This window comes from Anser anser, assembly GCF_964211835.1.
Source record: "Anser anser genome assembly, chromosome: 3".
Classification (NCBI taxonomy): Eukaryota; Metazoa; Chordata; class Aves; order Anseriformes; family Anatidae; genus Anser; species Anser anser.
Window position 1 is genome coordinate 102,616,023 of NC_139722.1, and position 18,925 is coordinate 102,634,947.

At 41.1% G+C, this 18,925-nt stretch overlaps 2 protein-coding genes across 14 annotated transcripts in view; one reads left to right on the top strand and one right to left on the bottom strand.

Annotated features, from left to right (window-relative positions):
- Nucleotides 1-18,925, bottom strand: part of KCNK2 (potassium two pore domain channel subfamily K member 2) — a 161,955-nt gene that overhangs the window by 134,526 nt on the left and 8,504 nt on the right. For all 3 annotated transcript variants that reach the window (XM_083831999.1, XM_083832002.1, XM_083832003.1), the window contains exons 2-4: nucleotides 15,972-16,033; nucleotides 1,431-1,536; nucleotides 175-331 (exon numbers count right to left, since the gene is read on the bottom strand). The gene's annotated coding sequence lies outside the window, so the exon portion shown is untranslated. The remainder of the gene's footprint in view (nucleotides 1-174; nucleotides 332-1,430; nucleotides 1,537-15,971; nucleotides 16,034-18,925) is intronic.
- The window catches only part of LOC310897879 (spermatogenesis-associated protein 7 homolog), a 54,705-nt gene continuing 38,127 nt past the window's right edge, over nucleotides 2,348-18,925 (top strand). For 7 of the 11 annotated variants that reach the window (XR_014582659.1, XM_083832006.1, XM_083832008.1 and 4 more), the window contains exons 1-3: nucleotides 2,348-2,730; nucleotides 4,631-4,851; nucleotides 16,106-16,179. Coding sequence is in view for 7 of the 11 variants with exons in the window: in XM_083832006.1 (XP_083688132.1) it covers nucleotides 4,724-4,851; nucleotides 16,106-16,179 (202 nt within the window). In the remaining 4 variants the exon portion in view is untranslated. Of the gene's footprint in view, nucleotides 2,731-4,630; nucleotides 4,852-15,870; nucleotides 15,903-16,105; nucleotides 16,180-18,925 lie in introns of those variants that run through there. The other 4 variants (XM_083832015.1, XM_083832012.1, XM_083832013.1 and 1 more) reach the window with 3 other exon arrangements.

Below are 18,925 nucleotides of genomic sequence, written 5' to 3' on the forward strand. Positions count from 1 at the left end.
TCTTTTATCTCTTGGTTATTCTTCAACCTTCTCAATTTCTTTGTTTTAACAATTTGCTTCCAATAAACTTCTTTTTTCCCCCTTTTCAAGAGTGCCAGCATAAGATATGTTAATTAAATACAAACTAGGAACCTGTCCATTAGATTAAAAGGCAATAAAAGCTTCAGAACTTACCTGTTCACAGAGAAGGATGGTTCAGACAAGGGATTTGTGCTATGTGAGAGACTGAATCCCAAGAGGAGCATTTGTAAAGGAAGCTCTTCAAAATAGCTCCATATCTTCTTCACGAGGTGTTCATTTCATTTTTCCTTTTCTTCAATCAAGACAACAACTGATAGGAGAAAAGTGGCTGTTTAAAAAGACATAAAAGCCTTGTCCCGGTTTTAAAAGTATCAGCACATTAAGAGCAACTTTTCTTGATTGCAGACTTAGGATCTATGCAACTTTCTCTTAAGCACAGTTCAACCCCAAATAGCAAGTGTGTATAAATGGTATCTTCTTACTTATCACATCTGTTCCCTGTGTGAATTCAGAGATGCAAGTGCTGACTTCAGTAACAAAAATACTTTTTTTTAATTTTCTTGTTATTCTTGCTACACCAACATAACTGAGGGAATATGAGCTATAGCTCTTGCCTATCACCAACAGAACCATGGGATAATTAAAGGACTAGTCAGTTATTTGCATGCAAATTAACTGCCTAGGTGAAATTTAAAACATAGCTTACCCTTCACAGCATTTGTCGCCTCTAGTTATCTGCTAGAAGACATGAAGCTAGCAGATAAAATGTTTAGTTGCCTGATTTAATCTGAAGACTGTTAGGGAGATGAAGTTTCTCCTCCACTTGCCACCTGGGCATATTTTATTTTGAAGATGCTGGAAATATGAAATGCAATTGTCTAAAGCTGGAAGTTTAAGCTCCTTCCTGTACAGCTGTTGCTTTATTATGTATACCTTCTTGCCCTGTCTGCCACTTTGGCTCAAGAAAGCCTTAGAGAACGGATGTCACCACAATGACTCTGGAACAGCAGCGACACTCTCTACTTAAAACTTATAGCAAGACACTGCTGTAACTTGTCTTCTGCAGTTTATACTATTTTCCAGAGCATGCTATTGATGTTTAAAACCCTTTAACTATACATAAGAAACACCAACAATCAGTATGCTATACACAGGGTCATTCCACATCTCTTGCTTTATAGCAGGTTTAACTCACTAGTTGGAACAAAGATGTTCATCTGAAGTGGCTAGAGCACAATGAGTAAGCATATACAATAACCAGTAGTTAATTAAATATTCCTTTAGGTGATATGGTAAGAAACATTCTGGGCTCTGAAAGCACCACATTTAATCCCTGCTAATAATCGTCTGAAGGGTTTGATTCAAAATTACATGAGCCTGTGCAGTTGCTCTGCCTATGGTATTCGAACCTTTTCTGCATGATATTGTGGCCTGTAATTCTTCTACTGCAGGTTCTTCAGTTTCAGTTTAGCTGTGGCACAACTTCTCAACAGTTTCTTTTGGAGATAACACAATCTGAAATGGAGGAGACACAGATATCTGGATAAGTACATTTTTAAAGAACTGCAGAAAATATCCAAGTAGTGTTCACATGATCTAATTTATCCTTTGGTCACCTAATGCACATAATGGACCCCAGTGAGGAATGTGTGCGCCCTGGGCTATCCGTCGGTTCATTACGCACATGCAGCTCTTGTTAAGTTCAATGTAAATGTAACGTACCAAGGAAAGGGAGGACATACCCTTCAGGGTGAATGCACTTTCTCCAAAAAAAAAAAAAAATGAAGTCCTGCAATAATGCTTTTTTCTAAGATGTTAAAGACTGGATATTGAAAACTAAGCACTTTGATGACTGACATGTATGCTTCAATTATTCATATCCCAAGTAGTAGCGTATCATTCTGATGACACAGAAATTTGCTTTCCTACAGTCTCCTTGCTCATCCAACCACATCCTTAGCATCAAATGTGTGGAGTGCATTACAGCTTCTGAAATCGTATTTTTTTATAACACCTTCACAGAGAAACACTGCCAGGACGCACATTTCCAAGCGGGCTGCTCAGCCTGTAAACATCGCTGATCTGGTTGTTTGAGCTCTTCCACCCAAGACCATCCGGAGGCTTGCCTGCAAGAGCATGATGTTTGTCAGCAGCCCTGGCCCCGCAGCTCTAAATATTTAATGTGATGAGCTGACATGTTTTGTCGCTCGCTCTTTACCCAACATTCAGTCTCCCCGCATGCACCCTGCCAACCTTTCCTGCTGCAGAAACCCGTACTCAGCACTAAAAATAAGACGGGTGAGCTATAAATAGGAGACGCTGAAAGCTCTGTCAAAACACCCTACGGGCATTGTGAGAGGGACCGCGTCTTCAGGAGGTGCCCTGGGAGGTAAAGGCAAGTGGCCAGGGCCACAGGGCTCCTCCCTGGGTGGCCGCGTTGCCAGGTGTAGCCCTGCTGGCTGCCAGCAGCTGCTGCACAGGTCTCAGGCCCCAGCAGGCTCCCCGTGCCTGTGAGGTACCTCAGCACGGACAGAGGGGGCCTGGTCAGCGGCCAGGGGCCTGGGAGTAACTCTGTGCCCTGCTGTGGGCATCCTTCCTCCGTGGCAACATCACCACAGGGGCAGAGGGGGCTACGAGGTGTCTCAGGGCTGCCCCCGTGCTCTGGTGACCAAAGGAAGGCAGGAGTTGGGGGGAGGAAGAATTCATGAGGTAAGTTTAATTAGAGGTGAAGGAGGAGCTTGGAGGGGTGATAAGAGGTGATTTGGAGAGCTAGATATGGGATTGGATTGTGGTAAAATAAAATCGGAGACTGGAGCAACCAGAGCTAGTTATATATATATAGGTATACCTATATACCTATATATAGGTGTATATATATATATATATCACATCCCAAGTTGGAAGGGACCTACGAGGATCTTCAAGTCCAACTCCTGGATCCACAGAGGACCACCCAAAAATCAGACCCTATGTCTGAGAGTGATGTCCAAATGCTTCCTGAACTCCAGCAGGCTCGGTACCATGACCGCTTCCCTGAGGAGCCTGTCCCAGTGCCCGACCACCCTCTGGGTGCAGAACCTTTCCCTAACACCCAGCCTGACCCTCCCCTGTCCCAGCTCCATGCCGTTCCCTCGGGTCCTGTCGCTGTCCCCAGAGAGCAGAGCTCAGCGCCTGCCCCTCCGCTCCCCTCGTGAGGGAGCTGCAGGCCGCCATGAGGCCTCCCCTCGGCCTGCTCTGCTCTGGACTCCGAACCAAAGGACCTCAGCTGCTCCTCATACATCTTGCCCCCTACACCCTTCACCATTTTCTTAGATCTCCTTTGGACGCTCTGATAGTTTTATGTCTTTCTTATACTGTGGCACCCAAAACTGCACAGAGTGGTTGAGGTGAGGCCGCACCAGCACAGAGCATAGCAGGACAATCCCTTCTCTCGACTGACTAGCAGTACACACACACACGAGGGAAGAGTGCAAAAAGGACAGTGCCAGGCTCTTCTCAGTGGTGCCCAGCGCCAGGACAAGAGGCCACAGGCACAAAGCGGAGCACAGGAGGTGCCCTCAGCACCAGGCAGCCCTTCTGTGCTGTGCGGTGATGGAAGCACTGGCACAGGCTGCCCAGAGGCTGTGGAGTCTCCTCCTCGGAGATGTTCAGCATCCAACTGGACATGGCCCTGAGCAGCCTGTTCTGGGTGTCCCTGTGTCAGCCTACAGAGGTCCCTGCCAGCCTCACCCCGTCTGAGATGCTGTGAAATCCTGTAGGGCCCTGCTCAGAAGTAATGGAGCTGAGGATGAGGATCCTCCCTTGCAAAGACTTCCAGGATTGTACCCAAATTTCATAAGAGCTTTATAGTTCACTGCTGCAGCTGCTTATGGCTTTATGGTGGAGAAGGTCTCTTAGGGCAAACTTTGATTGCAACGAGCAGGTCTCCAGTTGAGAGCTGCCTGTGCCTTAAGAGAGCAAGCAGCAGGGAATTACATTTAATACCTCCTCCTTTCAGTTCTGACGTTATTTCAGCAAGTAACAGCAGGGCTCCCCTATTATGCTGTATGATCTTGCTCTGATAACTAATTTCCCCTTGTAACAGGAATGCTTTTGCTTGCACAATGAAAAAAAAAAAAAATCGTGCCTGTAGAGCCTGGTAGTTTAACAGTGCTGTAGTTTTAAACAGTGTTGTTTTGTCCTACAGCATGCTCCTCTTGCATTTTAATTTAACCTGTGGCTTGTGTCATTAGAAAAAAAAGAAGAACAAGCAAATAAACAAAAATTAGGAAACTTTCCTACTTTACTATAGCCCATTTTATTTCTGAGAAAAAGAACTGGGTATCTATGATGAAGGCAGACAGAGCTTTTCTGCAGTAGCACAGCCAATTGTCCACAGAAAATGCTCCTACATCTGATTATTCTCAGTCTCTCTTCAGAGACTTTCATTGTAATTAGGTACATTTTTTTGTAGAACTGCTAGTACATAATGGCTATTTTCAGAAAATGGAAATTTTGATTGCAATAGTCCAGTTTTGGTACATATTTTGAAGGGTTCATTTTATAATGTCTTTAGTTGCCAACAAAGTCTTTTTTTCTTTTTTCTTTTTTTTTTTTTTTTTCCACCAAGCCCTGATGGAATTTGAAGAATCTAGCTGAGTACATAGCTTTTGAATACAAGACAGAGGTGTGGCCTGCCTGTTGCTCCCACAAACAAACACACATGTACCTGCCCCTGTGTTTCTTCATACCTTCTGTCTGGAAGCACCCACGAGCTTCTAGAAGATCAAACTGTGACCTTGCTGAAGTCAACGTCAAAATCATTATGGACTTCATCAGGAGGCAATGCAGGCAAGTTTACAGCGTGTGGTGATTGAAAAATCAAAAGTAAAATGTAGTTCCCTGTTACAATCATTATAAATTTGTTGATTATATCACTTGTCCAATTTTTTTTTTCAAGGATTTTTGTAAGGGATAAAAATGGAAAACAGAAAAATACATAACAAAAAAAAATATGCAGAAAGGCATTCTGGTGATTTCTTGACTATTATTAAAAAAAAAAAAATCAAGAAATTGCAACAAATAAAAAGATTTCCATCTAAATAAATGAAATGGCTATGTATTTGGGTTATGGGAATATGCTCATTTATGTAAAAAGCACTATTGTGGAGACCTGAGACCTGTTCTAAAAAGCACAATGGTATATAAAGATGCAGATAGGTAAATACAAGCATAAAGATCTGGACAGTGCCGGCACCTTGATCCATGAAGATAATGAGAATTCTTAACTCTCTTGTAGTTATTTACAACTTGTTGGCCCCATTCTGCACATGAAATGAATTCTTACTGAAAGCTTTTATGCCTGTCAGTCAAGATAGAAGCATTATAATATTGTTTTTGCAATAACTGTTATTCAACCTTAAAACACACAAATATGTCATGTTAACTTTACTGCTTAGAATTCTCCCATGAGCTTATTGGTCTTCATCTTGGCAGAGTTTATCATTGATATCTGATGGCATATTTTGCCCTGTCCTTAAATAACACATTGACTTTCGGTAGATGTAGGTATCAGTGGCTGTCTTTATTCAATTTAAAATGTGGACGTTGTTGATTTGGCCTTGTTACTAAAAGGGTTAAAGTTAACAGGAGGAGCATTTGGAAAATTTGCAAATTTTAAATTAACATTACTAAGTTTTTTAAAGGAATTTAAATGATTTCAAGGGAGCTGCTGAAGTGATTGCTGAAACTACAAAGCATGGATAAATACCAAGATTTTGTGTCTCATCCTTTTAATTGTGTTTAGAAAAGACACAACCTGACATATCAAGTATTCTGTAATGAGTTCCAATAGATTTATTACAAAGAAGATTAAGTATCTTCCTTTATTCAGAAGATAAAAGCAAGGTGTTAGAAATAAGGAACCTAATATGAGGATAAGAATAGACTATTATTTTAATATTTTACATATATATAAAAACTGTGGGAGGTTTTTTTTCAGATACCTGAAAGGCAGGTTCTTGGCAGCAGAATGCTGAACTAGATCATCTGTAGTTCTGCTACAGAAACAGCAATCATTTCCCTGATGTCTGTCACTAAAAAGTTACAGAAAGCTCAGCTTCTAAACTGGTTATTTATACTGGCTCTGTAGTTACCGCCTGAATCGGGCTTCCTACCTCCTCCTGTGGGTTTTTTTGGCATGTAGGAACAGACACGTCCCTGTTCCTGCTGTCCTTATGCTAGAAGCTTTATGACTAGATAGAGCAGAGCTGCTTCATTGGCTTTTGGCCATTGAGAACTGCTTGCCTGCTCTGGAGGAATTTCCAGTTTGCTAGCATCCAGTGCTTTGCCATCGCTTGTTACGGTGTAGAATTAGCCACAGGGTTTTCTCTGTGACACCTGACATGGATGACTCCCCACCAGTCCAGAAGGTACAGAAGTAAGCTTCCTGGCAGCCCCACCAGTGCACAGCATGCCCCTAAAGTGACGTTAAAAACTTCTCATTTTTTCCTCCTCCCCTTCACCATCAATCTGTTACTCCTCTGCCGCAGCTGCTACAGGAAGAGGCTGTGTTACCTTTGTGAACTGCTGAAACTCATAGCTAACTGCTGTGAGCCAGCAGGTTTCAGATGTGAACTGTAGTTCCTTGTGAAGATCTTGTGTTCAAGATGGGCACCTTTGACCTACCACATGGCCCATCAGGGGTGATTTACACTCCTGTGGGTTTAAAAATGGAAAGCAGAAATAATAGAATAATAAACAGTAAGATAATTTAGCAGAATGATATTATTATCTTCTCAAAGTCCTAACAAAATAAGTGATAGACTTATTCGTGTGGTTCATTCATGTAACGTTGTAATTCAAACAACTGTACTGAATACACATTCACTGGGCAATACATTATACCTGACTAAAAGGGGGGAAACTCAGTAATTCTTCGTTGTATAGAAAAGAAAATGACTTTTAAATTTCTTGCTTTGTCAAGCAATAATACCTCATTGTCATGTCATGTTAGAAAAAGTAGAAGCATGTGCATAAGCAGAGGGAAACCCATTGAGTGGAAGAAAAAAGTATCTAAAATTAGGGGAGAAGAGACAGCAATCACCAGCTGCTCAGGTTAAATATTCTTTTCTGTACTCTTTCATTCTTTTGATTATTTCTTTTCTTATATAAGGTGTGTTGTTATTTTTAAACAAATACAGTTAAAACATGATCTGCCATTCCTTGGCAGCTAGATACGTAGAGACATGTAGATAAAATTAACAGTAAGACCATTGCAGTATGAAGTACTATTAATAATGGGTGTATTTTTCTCTTCTTTTTCCTCTTTATTTTTTTTTTATATTTCAGTAGGCATTATGTCCAGTTTCAGCCCTTGTAGACCAGAAGAGCCCAAACAGTAAATAAAACATGCAACACTGGTAGAGCTTGTGTTGCTTCTGTTTGGAGATCAGCAGCCCTGATTCATTCTGCAGTTGTATCTTGCTCAAAGCAAGGGTTATCAACCCAGCAATAGAGACAGAAGAAACTAAGTTTGAATATTTTTTTTCTAATTTGTAGCTACTGAAAAGAAAGTGAAGAAGTATGGAAACAGAGAAACATTTTGCCAGCACTGCCCTGCATCTGACTAGAAGTTAATCTAATCAAATATGTCTGCAACACTGGCCATAAGTAGGTGTCTGGGAAAGTATAAGAACAGGGCAACAGTACAATACTTTCCCCTAATACTATCCCTCCTCCCTTTTTCCTTTCTCAGCCCTTTGGGAGAGAATGGCCTTTAATTTTTGGCTAACCAGTGTGGTGGACACACAAACCTCAGAGTTTTCTAACAGCTCCCGTCTCGTGTTTCAGTACTTATTTGTACTTAGATCAGTTCTCGTGACTTGCTGATTGTGCTGTCTTAGTGTTTAAATCTTACAGATCAAGGCTCATTGTGTGAGGCACCTATCTACTCAGAGCGAAAGACAGCTATTGCCCCGAGAAACTTTAAATTGCTAGTTAAACTAGACAAGATGGATGGGAAGAGAAAAAGGTATACATTGTGGTCTTTGATGCTCTAAGTCACACGCTAATTACAAACATATTCCTAGAGTCATTTCCAGGCTGGTAGATAGAACATTGCTGCAGAGCCAGGGCAGCAGAGCCCTTCATAGCAATGTGAAGCTGAAGGAAATTTCCACTGCCACAGCACTCGACCTTCTTCACAGGGAACAGAGAGAAAGCATTTGGTTGCTCCGGGAGGGGAGCTGAGCCTGCAGGCTGAGTGGGCTGCACATCGGTGGCTGGATGCTGCCGCAGACCTCCCAGTCAGTAGAGAAAGAGACACTTCCAAGCCATAGACCATCGCTAAGGCAATTCTTGGACACAGGGAGAAGGGAGGGACCATACCGCACCCATCTTGGTAAAGGCAGCCTTTGTCCTGCTGAGAAGAAAAGAAAGGGGATTTTGGAAGGGGCACGGGGTTATAAGTGATTTTAAGGCTTGAATTTTCAAAGGAGTCTAAAATAAATTAAGTAATGTGCCAGCAGCAGGTTGGTATCCATCAGAAGAGACAGCATGAATTTATTTATATCTTGCTTTTACTTGCCCAGGATGGGGCCGTATTTCTTGTTGATAAATGCGATCTGAAGTGCTTCACTTACAACATGCTTATTTTAGAAAGTCATAAAAGGGTTCCTGCCTTTATTGAAGGAACTACTTGACTGTTGCCCACTGAAATCCACTGAGCTACCACAGCATGGCTGCATACTTGAGAGGCAGCTCGGTTACTTTCTCAGGCAATCAAGTCATTTGTTCTTCCTCAATTAGGGTTTATATATTAATGAACAGACTCCCCACTGGTAAGAAGTTCTCTCATTTGGATACTGTGTAAAGAATAGCAATTTTCAGATGAGTTTTGGCCCGTGTTCCACAGAAAAGCCCGATGAGAGTGATCCTTTATCCTGCAGGGCATGAGTATAAGCTAATCAGTACTTGTGGAACCCTCAGCTATTTAATTGGGAAAAAGAGGCTGACACAGTTATGGTGCTCCTTCTATTTATTTAAGATTCTTGAAACTTTTACTAGGAAGTTACGAATCTGTCCTGGATGAGAAGAAGTAATTGATATATATGCAGCTACCAAGAAGTGATGTGCAAGAGTAAATCAAAATGGCTGAGCTGTTACCAAAAAAAAAAAAGACATCCTTCTAAAATATATTGCTAGTTAAACGGTGTCCTGTTCTGCTAATGAAAAGAGATGGAGAATAAAGATCAGAGTCAGCCTCTACAGTTAATTTTTCTGTACACTTTGATGGTTTTCTTATTACTTGTCTTCTGTTCCTATTTTTCTGTCTGTACAGATATCCAAACTATAACATCTCCCTTTTACATCAAAGGGATTTGAGAAAGGACTGCCCTGATCTTCCCTCCTTTCATCTGTCTCTCCTTGCTTCTCCATGTTGTTTTTTGTTTGGTTTTTTTTTCCTCTGTAGCTACAAGTGGATACCACCCAGTGACTGCAAAGGCATTTCAAAAGAAGTTTCGTTGCTCCATTGAGGGGCCTTAGAGCTGACAAGCACGCTGCTAAAATTGGATCCTTCTCATCAGTGGGAGTATGGCCTGGGTATGGGCTCATGCCTGTCTTCGCAGGGGCTCTCCGGGGTATCACTTACGTAGCTGTAACAGTTGCTTAATTTGCCTCAAGTTCTTTACAGTTAGTTGCGTGGTTTAATGTATCAGATAAGTAAATACCACAAAGTGCAAACATCTGAGTCTTCATGCAATACAAGTATGGTAGCTTTTGGTAGAGGTAGTCAAGTTCCACAGGAAGGTCCAAAATTACAGAGGATAAATGATGCCATATTAGCATGCATATTAGAACTCCTCTGCTTTAGGAAATGAAATGGTAAAAGAGTTTGAAATCACCAAAATGGTGCCTTTTTTTTTTTTAAATCCATTGAATCTGGAGGCTCTGTCTCTTAGGTTCCCAGATCTTTTCCTAGGACTGTTGCTTTTTTGTGTATTCATACCAGAATAAGCCTAGAGCAGGGTCTCCCAGGTGTGCAGGACTCAGAGTGTCCCGGCCCTTGGGTATAAGCAGAGTTCTCAAATGTTTGGGGTTTCATGCTGCTCAGCTAAAAGGCAAAATGTGACAGGTAGCTTCCAGGTTCACAAGATAGAGAGGGTGGCCCTGCTATTTCCATGGAGCAGGCAGGCCTGGAAATGTCAAGTACCTCCAGAAGTCCTGTTTTTCTGGAAAATTTTCAACCAGCTTGAAAGTGTTGCACAAATAACAGTAAGTTCAGTTTGTTTTAATGTTACAGATTAAGTCTGTGTATGCTGCTTCTGATGCTTGACATGGGACTCAGACTCCTGCAGGTATTCACATTTCAGCAAAGAATGATGCCAGTCCCTCAGGAAATTAATGTGGATTTTAGGATGCTGACAAGTGCAAGATCCTGCACCTGTGTCTGGGCAAACCCAGGCATGAATACAGGATGGACAGAGAATGGATTGGGAACAGCACTGAGGAGGACTTGGGGGTGTTGGTGGGTGAAAAACTCAACATGAGCTGGCAACATGCACTTGCAGAAAGCCAGCCATATCATGGGCTGCATCAAAAGAAGTGTGGCCTGCAGGTCAAGGGAGGTGATTCTCCCCCTCTAGTCCGCTCTTGTGAGACGCCAAACAGAGTAGAGCATTCAGCACAAGAAGGGCATGGACCTGTTGGAGAGAGTCCAGAGGAGGGCCACAGAGATGATCAAGGGGCTGGAGCAACTCTGCTACGAAGAAAGGCTGAGGGATAGGGCTTTGGGCAGCCTGCTCTGGTGGGAGGTGTCCCTGCCCATGGCAGGGGGGTTGGAACTGGATGGGCTTTAAGGTCCTTTCCAACTCAAACCTTTCTGTGATTCTATTCTATGAAGTATTGTGTATCTAATTAGCAGTTCTGAGCACTACATACGGTATACGTATCTCTGTGTGTATATACTGTAGATCTGCATTCCTATGGGTGAAGTTCCTCTCGTTTTTACCTAAACTTGTTCTATCAATAGGAAACACCTGGGAACATGTTCACTTATAAATTCCATTGCTAACTCTGTTTTTTCAGATCTGTTTGTGTTTTAGAACACCAAACTTTCCACATTCCCATCAATGGAAAAGCCTAATGTGTGATTAATTGTTACCCATGCTATAGTATTCACTGATAAATCTTTAAGTATGAATACGTGAGCCAGAGTATGTTATCCCTAGTGAATAATAGTACAAGAGCCTAGACTGGTGCTGAAACCTTCTTAAAAATAACGCTTGCCACTAACTTTTGCTTTGAGAGTTAAAACTTGCAAGACAGAAAGCCCTGCAATTCAGGGAGCTGATGCTGCTCAGCAGCCTAAGGCAGGCAAGTACAAAGCTACAGAATTCAAACCCTTTGGGTTCAGAGAGTGATCCTCTCATGGCATCAACTGCTTAGCCATATGCTTTAATCTGTTTCATTGTACATCATTCAAATACTCAGAGTCTGTCTTGCATCTTCAGTGAATGCCATTAACGATGTCATGTTGTACCTGTGCATTACTATTAGCTAGGATGTAAAGCGTCTCTCTTCCCTGAATCTTCAATTCAGTGCTTTTTCTGACACCTTTTTTAGTTTTGCTGTGTTTTATATTCAATAGAAACAATTCCCAGTGCAGCATTTTAGTATCAGCCTGTCTGCTATGAGACTTAATTTTTCTTCTGTAATTTACAGCCTGGGTCTTCAGTTAAAAGAACTGCACATAGATGTGGAATAGCAAAGTGTCACATGTACTGATTCAATTGTTTTGTTATAATCCAATAAAATTAAATCCGTTTAGCACAGACGTAAGTAACTGCAACAGCATTTGTGTAGGGAGACAAATCCAGGTATTACAGAAACGCGGACAGTATGAAGAAACTGAAGAGGCTGCGCTGACAACAAAACACATCATTACATAAAACCAAGCTACTGCTAGAGCTGAGGCTTGTTCCCTTACCTAGTGACTGCAAAGCTTTGGGCTTGATTTCCAAATGGATGGGTAACTATTGAGTATTCAGTATAGGTTCCCCAGTGTGCTTTATACAAGTTTAACAGAGGTAGGCATAAGTTACAGCAGATTCAGGAGAGTCATCCTTTCTGAAATTGTCCCAAAACAGCAACTTCTGTTACTATACTTGAGTACAAGCCGAGGCAGGGCAAGCTTTGTGCTCTCTCAGTTTGCTACAGCTCAGATGAAAGGTTTGACCAAAATTAACAGCATTCTTTCAAAGGCTATATATATGAGGTTTTTCACTATAAGAAAAAGGCAAAAATAATAGCCCACGTATAGCTAATGAGCTATTTAAGCAATAGTACTGAAGTAAGGTTTTACAGTGTCTGTGTGTGTCTTAAGTGACTTAAGATTGTGGTAAGGAGCATTGCCTACTGCTTTTAAGTGACTGTACCCTTTGGATTTAGTAACCAGGGTGACGAAGCTGGTGAGGGGTCTGGAGAACAAGTCTTACGAGGAGCGGCTGAGGGAGCTGGGATTGTTCAGCCTGGAGAAGAGGAGGCTCAGGGGTGACCTTATCGCTCTCTATAGGTACCTTAAAGGAGGCTGTAGCGAGGTGGGGGTTGGTCTATTCTCCCACGTGCCTGGTGACAGGACGAGGGGGAATGGGCTAAAGTTGCACCAGGGGAGGTTTAGGTTGGATGTTAGGAAGAACTTCTTTACTGAAAGGGTTGTTAGGCATTGGAATGGGCTGCCCAGGGAAGTGGTTGAGTCACCATCCCTGGAGGTCTTTAAAAGACATTTCGATGTTGAGCTTAGTGATATGGTTTAGTGGAGGACTTGTTAGTGTTAGGTCAGAGGTTGGACTGGGAGATCTTGGAGGTCTCTTCCAACCTAGACGATTCTGTGATTCTGTGAACCCCATCACACAGTTCCATTGTTTCACTGTTGGACACTTTGCTACGCAAAACAGTGGGTTTTGTTCAAGGTCTGATCTCGGAGTTCACTGGAGTATTGCTAATGGCATCACCTCACATAGGCTCCAGCTCCTTGGGTACTATTGGAAACACACCATTCCTAGATACTTTTAGGGCTCCATAAGTCAAAAATGCTTGCAGCTACTGAAACTTCAGCGTTTCTTCTTCTGAGAATGAAAATGCCATATACTAGATATTTAGATAATGTTAAAAGTAGATGCCCTGAGGTTTAAGCACTGGTCTGGTACCCAGTAAACCAGGTTTCATTTCTCTGCCACTGTATCTTTTGATCTTGTTACAATGAACAAATCACTTATTCTTTTTCAGCCTCTGAAATGAATCTCATGCTTTTTTTCTTTCTTTTTTTTTTTTTTCTTCCCTCCCGTGCTGTTTATCTGGTTTGCAAATTTCAGCCATAAATTCTTTGGGTATGTTAATGAGTGACTGACTATTTATACAGAGCCTGGGACAGTGAACTGATTGAGACCGGAGGAAATCACCAGAGTCCAAACAACAGCAGCAGCATTATTGTGTGAGCGAGCTGCAGTAAATACACACATAGATGAAAAGCTACTGCCATCATTGTGTTCAATCATAACAATTGTTGAGTTGCACCACATAATACCCACAGCATGCATATACTAATTAAATGCATTTAGGTCAAACGGTTACATTTGTCATACATGCTTGTTCCAATTTTATCTAGTCCTCACTCAAAGAAGTTTCCCACTGATGTTTTTCCACTCAAAATCATAGTGGAGTAGTTGTTGGGCAAAGATGATAGGGGTGGACACCAGAAGATACCGAATTGCCCTCTGATCTAAAGTTGCACATGACTAAGAGCTCTCTTCAGTACAGTGTCCTTCTATCTGTCATGCCTTTCACAGATATTTGGCATAAAAAAGAGGAAGCGATTAGGAGTGGAGGTAATTTATACTTCAGAGATAATTTATACTTCATAGATAATTTATACTTCAAAAGAAATTAAATAATTGAAATGATCATTAGTACTATACAGTGAGATTAAACTAATTTGCTTTTAAGTCTTTAGCCAGTATATATGAAGGTATGATTAGGATCCACTTAAAAATGAAAAGAAAAAAAAAAGAAAAAAGACCAAAAAAAAAACTAATTTTAAAAAGATTCAGATGTTTTGATGTGTTACCTTGGCTTTGAGAGAGGTAACTTCCTTCGTCCATATCCTGTTGTGACTATAGAGGGATGTTTTCAAAAGATAAAAAAATAAGCTGACCTTTTGATGATTCTATTAACTTAGGGACATATGACAATTAGAAATATGAGCACAGAGAAAAAGCAATAACATTTACTCAGATAACTCCCATTTATTTCATACTGTTTTTATTTTAAGCCTGTGATCTAGGGTGGCGGAATTTGATCCAAAAAAGGACTGCTCATAGCCAGCCTTTCCAGTATTCATTTTCTGAGAGCACAGTTACAGTTCTCTTTGCTACCTGCATCTTTAAGAAGGCTTTCCCAGACAAGGGAAAAACTGAGGTACCAAAGGTGACGCCTGAATTCCAGAAAAGGTTGAGCACGTGTCCTCTGCAAAAACAAGCTTTGTCAGGTGTCACCAAATCAGGCTCTGAAACCGGTAATAACTTTCTAAACCTTCTGCCCTTAGGTTTTGTTTATAGCTGTATAAATACAAGTGGAGTTGTGGCAATGCCTTTGAAGCCAAATATTATCCTGAAATGTGTGTATGACAACACAAGGAAAGGTTCCTTTGTTTAGGAGTGAGATGCTCCTGGTTCCTCCTCCAAATAACAATGTTGCCTTGAAACCAAAGGAAAAATTGCATCGATTTTTCTCATTGCAATGGCCCCTGGCATGTCCTTTGACATTTGGGATCGTCTCTAAGGAGATGTTTCCTTTGCAACTCACAAATCTCATCAGTCAAATGTAGGTTCTCAATTAAGCTGTTTCCACTGGTAGACAGCCCTTTGGAGTATAAAGTTGCTGAGCTTTGGGCTCCTCCATGCCAGTTGGCTTATCTGCTTAAGAAACATGGGCTCTAAGTGTGGTTTTAAAGTGATAACAATTTATCTGCTGGAGAATGCACTTTGCACTGGTGACTGGTTGCTTCAGGTTAACCAGGAACAGGTTTAAACTAAACCAAAATAAGCTTTTTAACTGGAGAACATCTATTTAAATTATAATTCAAATTATTACTGGAACTTTTATATAGAGACAAATCCTAAATCATTTCGCAAAGGTAAATGTTCCATAAAAATGAGGACTCAAGTTTAGGCTTTATATCAGACTTGAAAATTAAGGAACCAGCTTCCTCTTGATTTCAGTGAGAGTTAGGGATTGCTTTTGAAGGTAGGTAGGGACTGAAATCTCCTGGATTTCCTGTGAATCTGTGACTGCCTGACTCTTGTGAACCCAAGTGATTGGTAAAGTGGCGACTTGGCCCCTTCAGCTGTTAAGGCACATGGTAAAATTTACCCTGCGACTCACCTGAGATGGACTCAGTTGTCAGCAGTGGGACGTTTTTTCATAAAACTGGTGCAATTCAGTGGAGGTGGAATTTGTGGACTTGCAGCTTGCCCTTTATTTGCAAAGAGAGGGGGCCTTTGTGCTTACTGTGCTGTGCTGGGCCTGGCTTTCCTAGGCCCCACTTCTGTGCTGTGTTAGCCTAACAACTTATTTCACAGATTATCTTTAGAAAATCTTTTTACGCTGTGCTTTTTTCCCCACTACTTCCCTTGGGCACAAGCAGCACAGTAGCATACTGCGCTGCTCCTTCTTTTGCCTGGAAGATTTATATTCAGCAAAGGCGATGTTTCATGTTGCAAAATATGTGACATTTGCGCAATGCCATGGCTCATTTTTGTGGCCTGCGGAAAATTGCCCTGTAGAGGCTGTTGTAACAGGGAATATTCTCACAGAGCATCTGGTCAACATGGTCACACCACTTGGTAGGAATTAAAATGAAAAAAATTAATCTGGTGGGGAAAATAAATTTCAGTGTGCCAGCCACTTCATACCTGTCTTAGTTGTAGTGGAGCTTTCTGGCCAGGAGATGACTCTTCCACAATCCCCACAGGGCCTGCAAATAGATGATCATACTTCTTAATGCTTCCTTCATATGTAACCAATACATTTTCCTTCCCTACCAAAGGTCCCAGGTAACCACGGTGCCTACATACTCCATGATGTGGCCTTTCAGAGGACACCTGAGTCTGAAAAGTAGCAGTAAGTATTCAGATTATTACTTGAGAGGTGCCTACCTGCTCTGATTTTGGATTAAGAGCTTGAATATTATGAGATTATTGGAGATAGGCATTTTATTATAGAATCAATATAAAGTAGATAAGTGCTTCTAATATCTGTTACTGCAGAAGTCTGATCTTCTGAATCAGTCGATCAGCTTTCCTGTTCAGGATCTTTGCCAAGCACCTCTAGAAGAACCACAGAAAGCTGTGCAGCTGCCTGAAGCTTCTCTCCTCAGAAATGCTGTTCTGCTTTACCTTCTCCAGATCCATATAGTTTCAGTCCAGAACTAGACACTGGCAAACCACTCCACCCACCCTCAGTTTTCTCTTCTGTCCCTCCCTTGACAAAGCCCAGCTGCAGTCGGAAGCATTTAATGCTGCACACAGTGAGTGCTGCATGTCAGGGTGTTATCCTGCCATCCTTCTCTTCCCACCCTTTCCAAGAAACACCAGAGGACTGACAGAAGGACGTTTATTGTTTTCCCACCTCAGCAGTCTGTCAGATTGGTTTCTGTATGAAGTCATACATGCATATTCTCTGGAAGGGAGAGAAGCAGAGACACCTCTGTCAGATCCTCAATGCAGGAGCCGAAGCTCAGTGCCTGCCAGTGCTTCCTGTAGCTGAGAATACAGAGAACTACTCACACAGAAGGAGACCAGCTTGGAATAATTACGAAGCTGAACCAAAGTAAGAAGATCTGCAAACCATTTGTCAGCCATTGACTGGGCCACCGTGCTGAGAGATTGTCTCATTGCTTACTATTTTATCTGCACTGAAGCAAGCACTGTGGCCTTAGCTGTGGGCAAGTGTTCTACCTTGCCAGGTGTGAGACAAATGCAGTGAAGAAGTGGTGTCTCTACCCTCCAGATTAGGCTTTAAATACAAAATGAGGCAATAAACAGACACAGACAAATAGATGTAGAACCATAACAGTGAACTGCTGCTTATGGTATTGGATAGCTCTTTCCTTGCAATGCTACAGGGTACTTCTATCAGTTTACAAAAGCAAAGCCAAGGGTGTTGCAGAGATGTCCAGTAATAAAAAGGGTTGAAAAGAATTTGGCGTTTCCATGTTTTTGATGTGGCCTTAATTATCACTGGTTTTATTTGTTGATTAGAAGTACATGTAGCTTTGTCCCCACATTGTGAAACTTCCACTTGTAGGAATTAGCAGCTAGCGATGGTATAAAGATAAACTATTTGCAGTATGGAAGCACCACTGTTACACTAGCCTTTTAAAGAGTAATAGTTGACATGTTCTTGAGAACATGCTTCTCCTCCTTAAAGACACAAAGAGTCGTGGCTTTCAGCCAGCAGGCTGGTGAGAAGCAAAGTCACCTCTCATGTTTTTCAAAAGCATATTTTTGTTTTTCAGCTACACTGAAAAGACATGTTTTATCACTGTCATTGTGTATCAGTCAAACTTTAATACTGCTACAACTGGATTTATGGTATGACATTATACCTCTGGACATGATATATTCTCCAGACGTGATTTGCAGGAGTAATCTGTTGCAGTTCAATCAGTGGAACTAAGTAAATTAGTCATCACACAACTACACATTCAGGACTATAATAAATTACTAGGGAACTCATTACAGAGCAGGAAATAAAAAGAGTCAGTGTTTAGAGACTTGTCACTGTACTTTATATCTCATTCTTGGATCTGTGTTTCCTGGAGATCTCTCCTCAGATGTAGAAGCAAGACAGAAATGTCTTGAAGATACAACAGTACTCAGTTATAGAAGATTTTCAAAAGCAGACAACTTCCTGTGTGTAGATCTGTGCCCATACTTAGAAAATGTCAAAACTCCTGAAAGCTTGGATAAAGCAACAGGTTAAACGTTGTATGTGGAAGATGACAGCAAATAGTGAAATTTGATTCTGTTCAAACATGGGCTTGAGAACTCTGCCTGCCTTTTCAGCACTCAAAAGGACTGCTTCAATTTGACCTGGTGTGTATTTGCCCCATACAGACACGAGCAGAGCCTCAAACAGGGCTACTAAAATTCCAAGAGTATTTCTATTTAACATTTCCCTCAATTTAAAGTTATTCAAAGATGTAAAAGAGAACAAAAGAAAAATCTGTTTAAAAGTGTTAGTTTCCCAGTGTGCTTGTATAAAATCGTCCTTTCTAGGGGTTGGAGGTATTCCTATGGCATCCCATCCTCCCCATTTTATTGTTTATTCTTAAAACATCTTTGAGATATGGATGGGTTTTTCACGTCCTCTTTTCAGAGGAGAAATTGAGACACAGAAAGACAAAATGATTTGCCCAAGATCAACAGAAAGTCTCTGGCAAAGAAAATAACTTCTTTCTTTCTTTCCTTCTTTCTTTCTTTCTTCCTTCCTTCCTTCCTTCCTTCCTCTTTCTTTTTTTCTTTTTCTTTCTTTTTTCTTTTTCTTTCTTTCTCTTTCTTTCTTTCTTTCTTTCTTTCTTTCTTTCTTTCTTTCTTTCTTTCTTTTTTCTTTCCTTTTTTTCCTTTTCTTTCTTTCATTCTCTCTTTTCATTCTTTCTTTTTCTTTCTTTTTCTTTCTTTTTCTTTCTTTCTTTTTCTTTCTTTTTCTTTTCTTCTTTCTTTCTTTTTCTTTCTTTTTCTTTCTTTTTCCTTCTTTCATTCTCTTTCTTTTCTTTCTTTCTTTATCTTTCTTTCTTTCTTTCTTTCTCTTTCTTCCTTTTTCTCTCCCTCTTTTTTTTTTTTTCTTATATAGGAGTAACCACAAT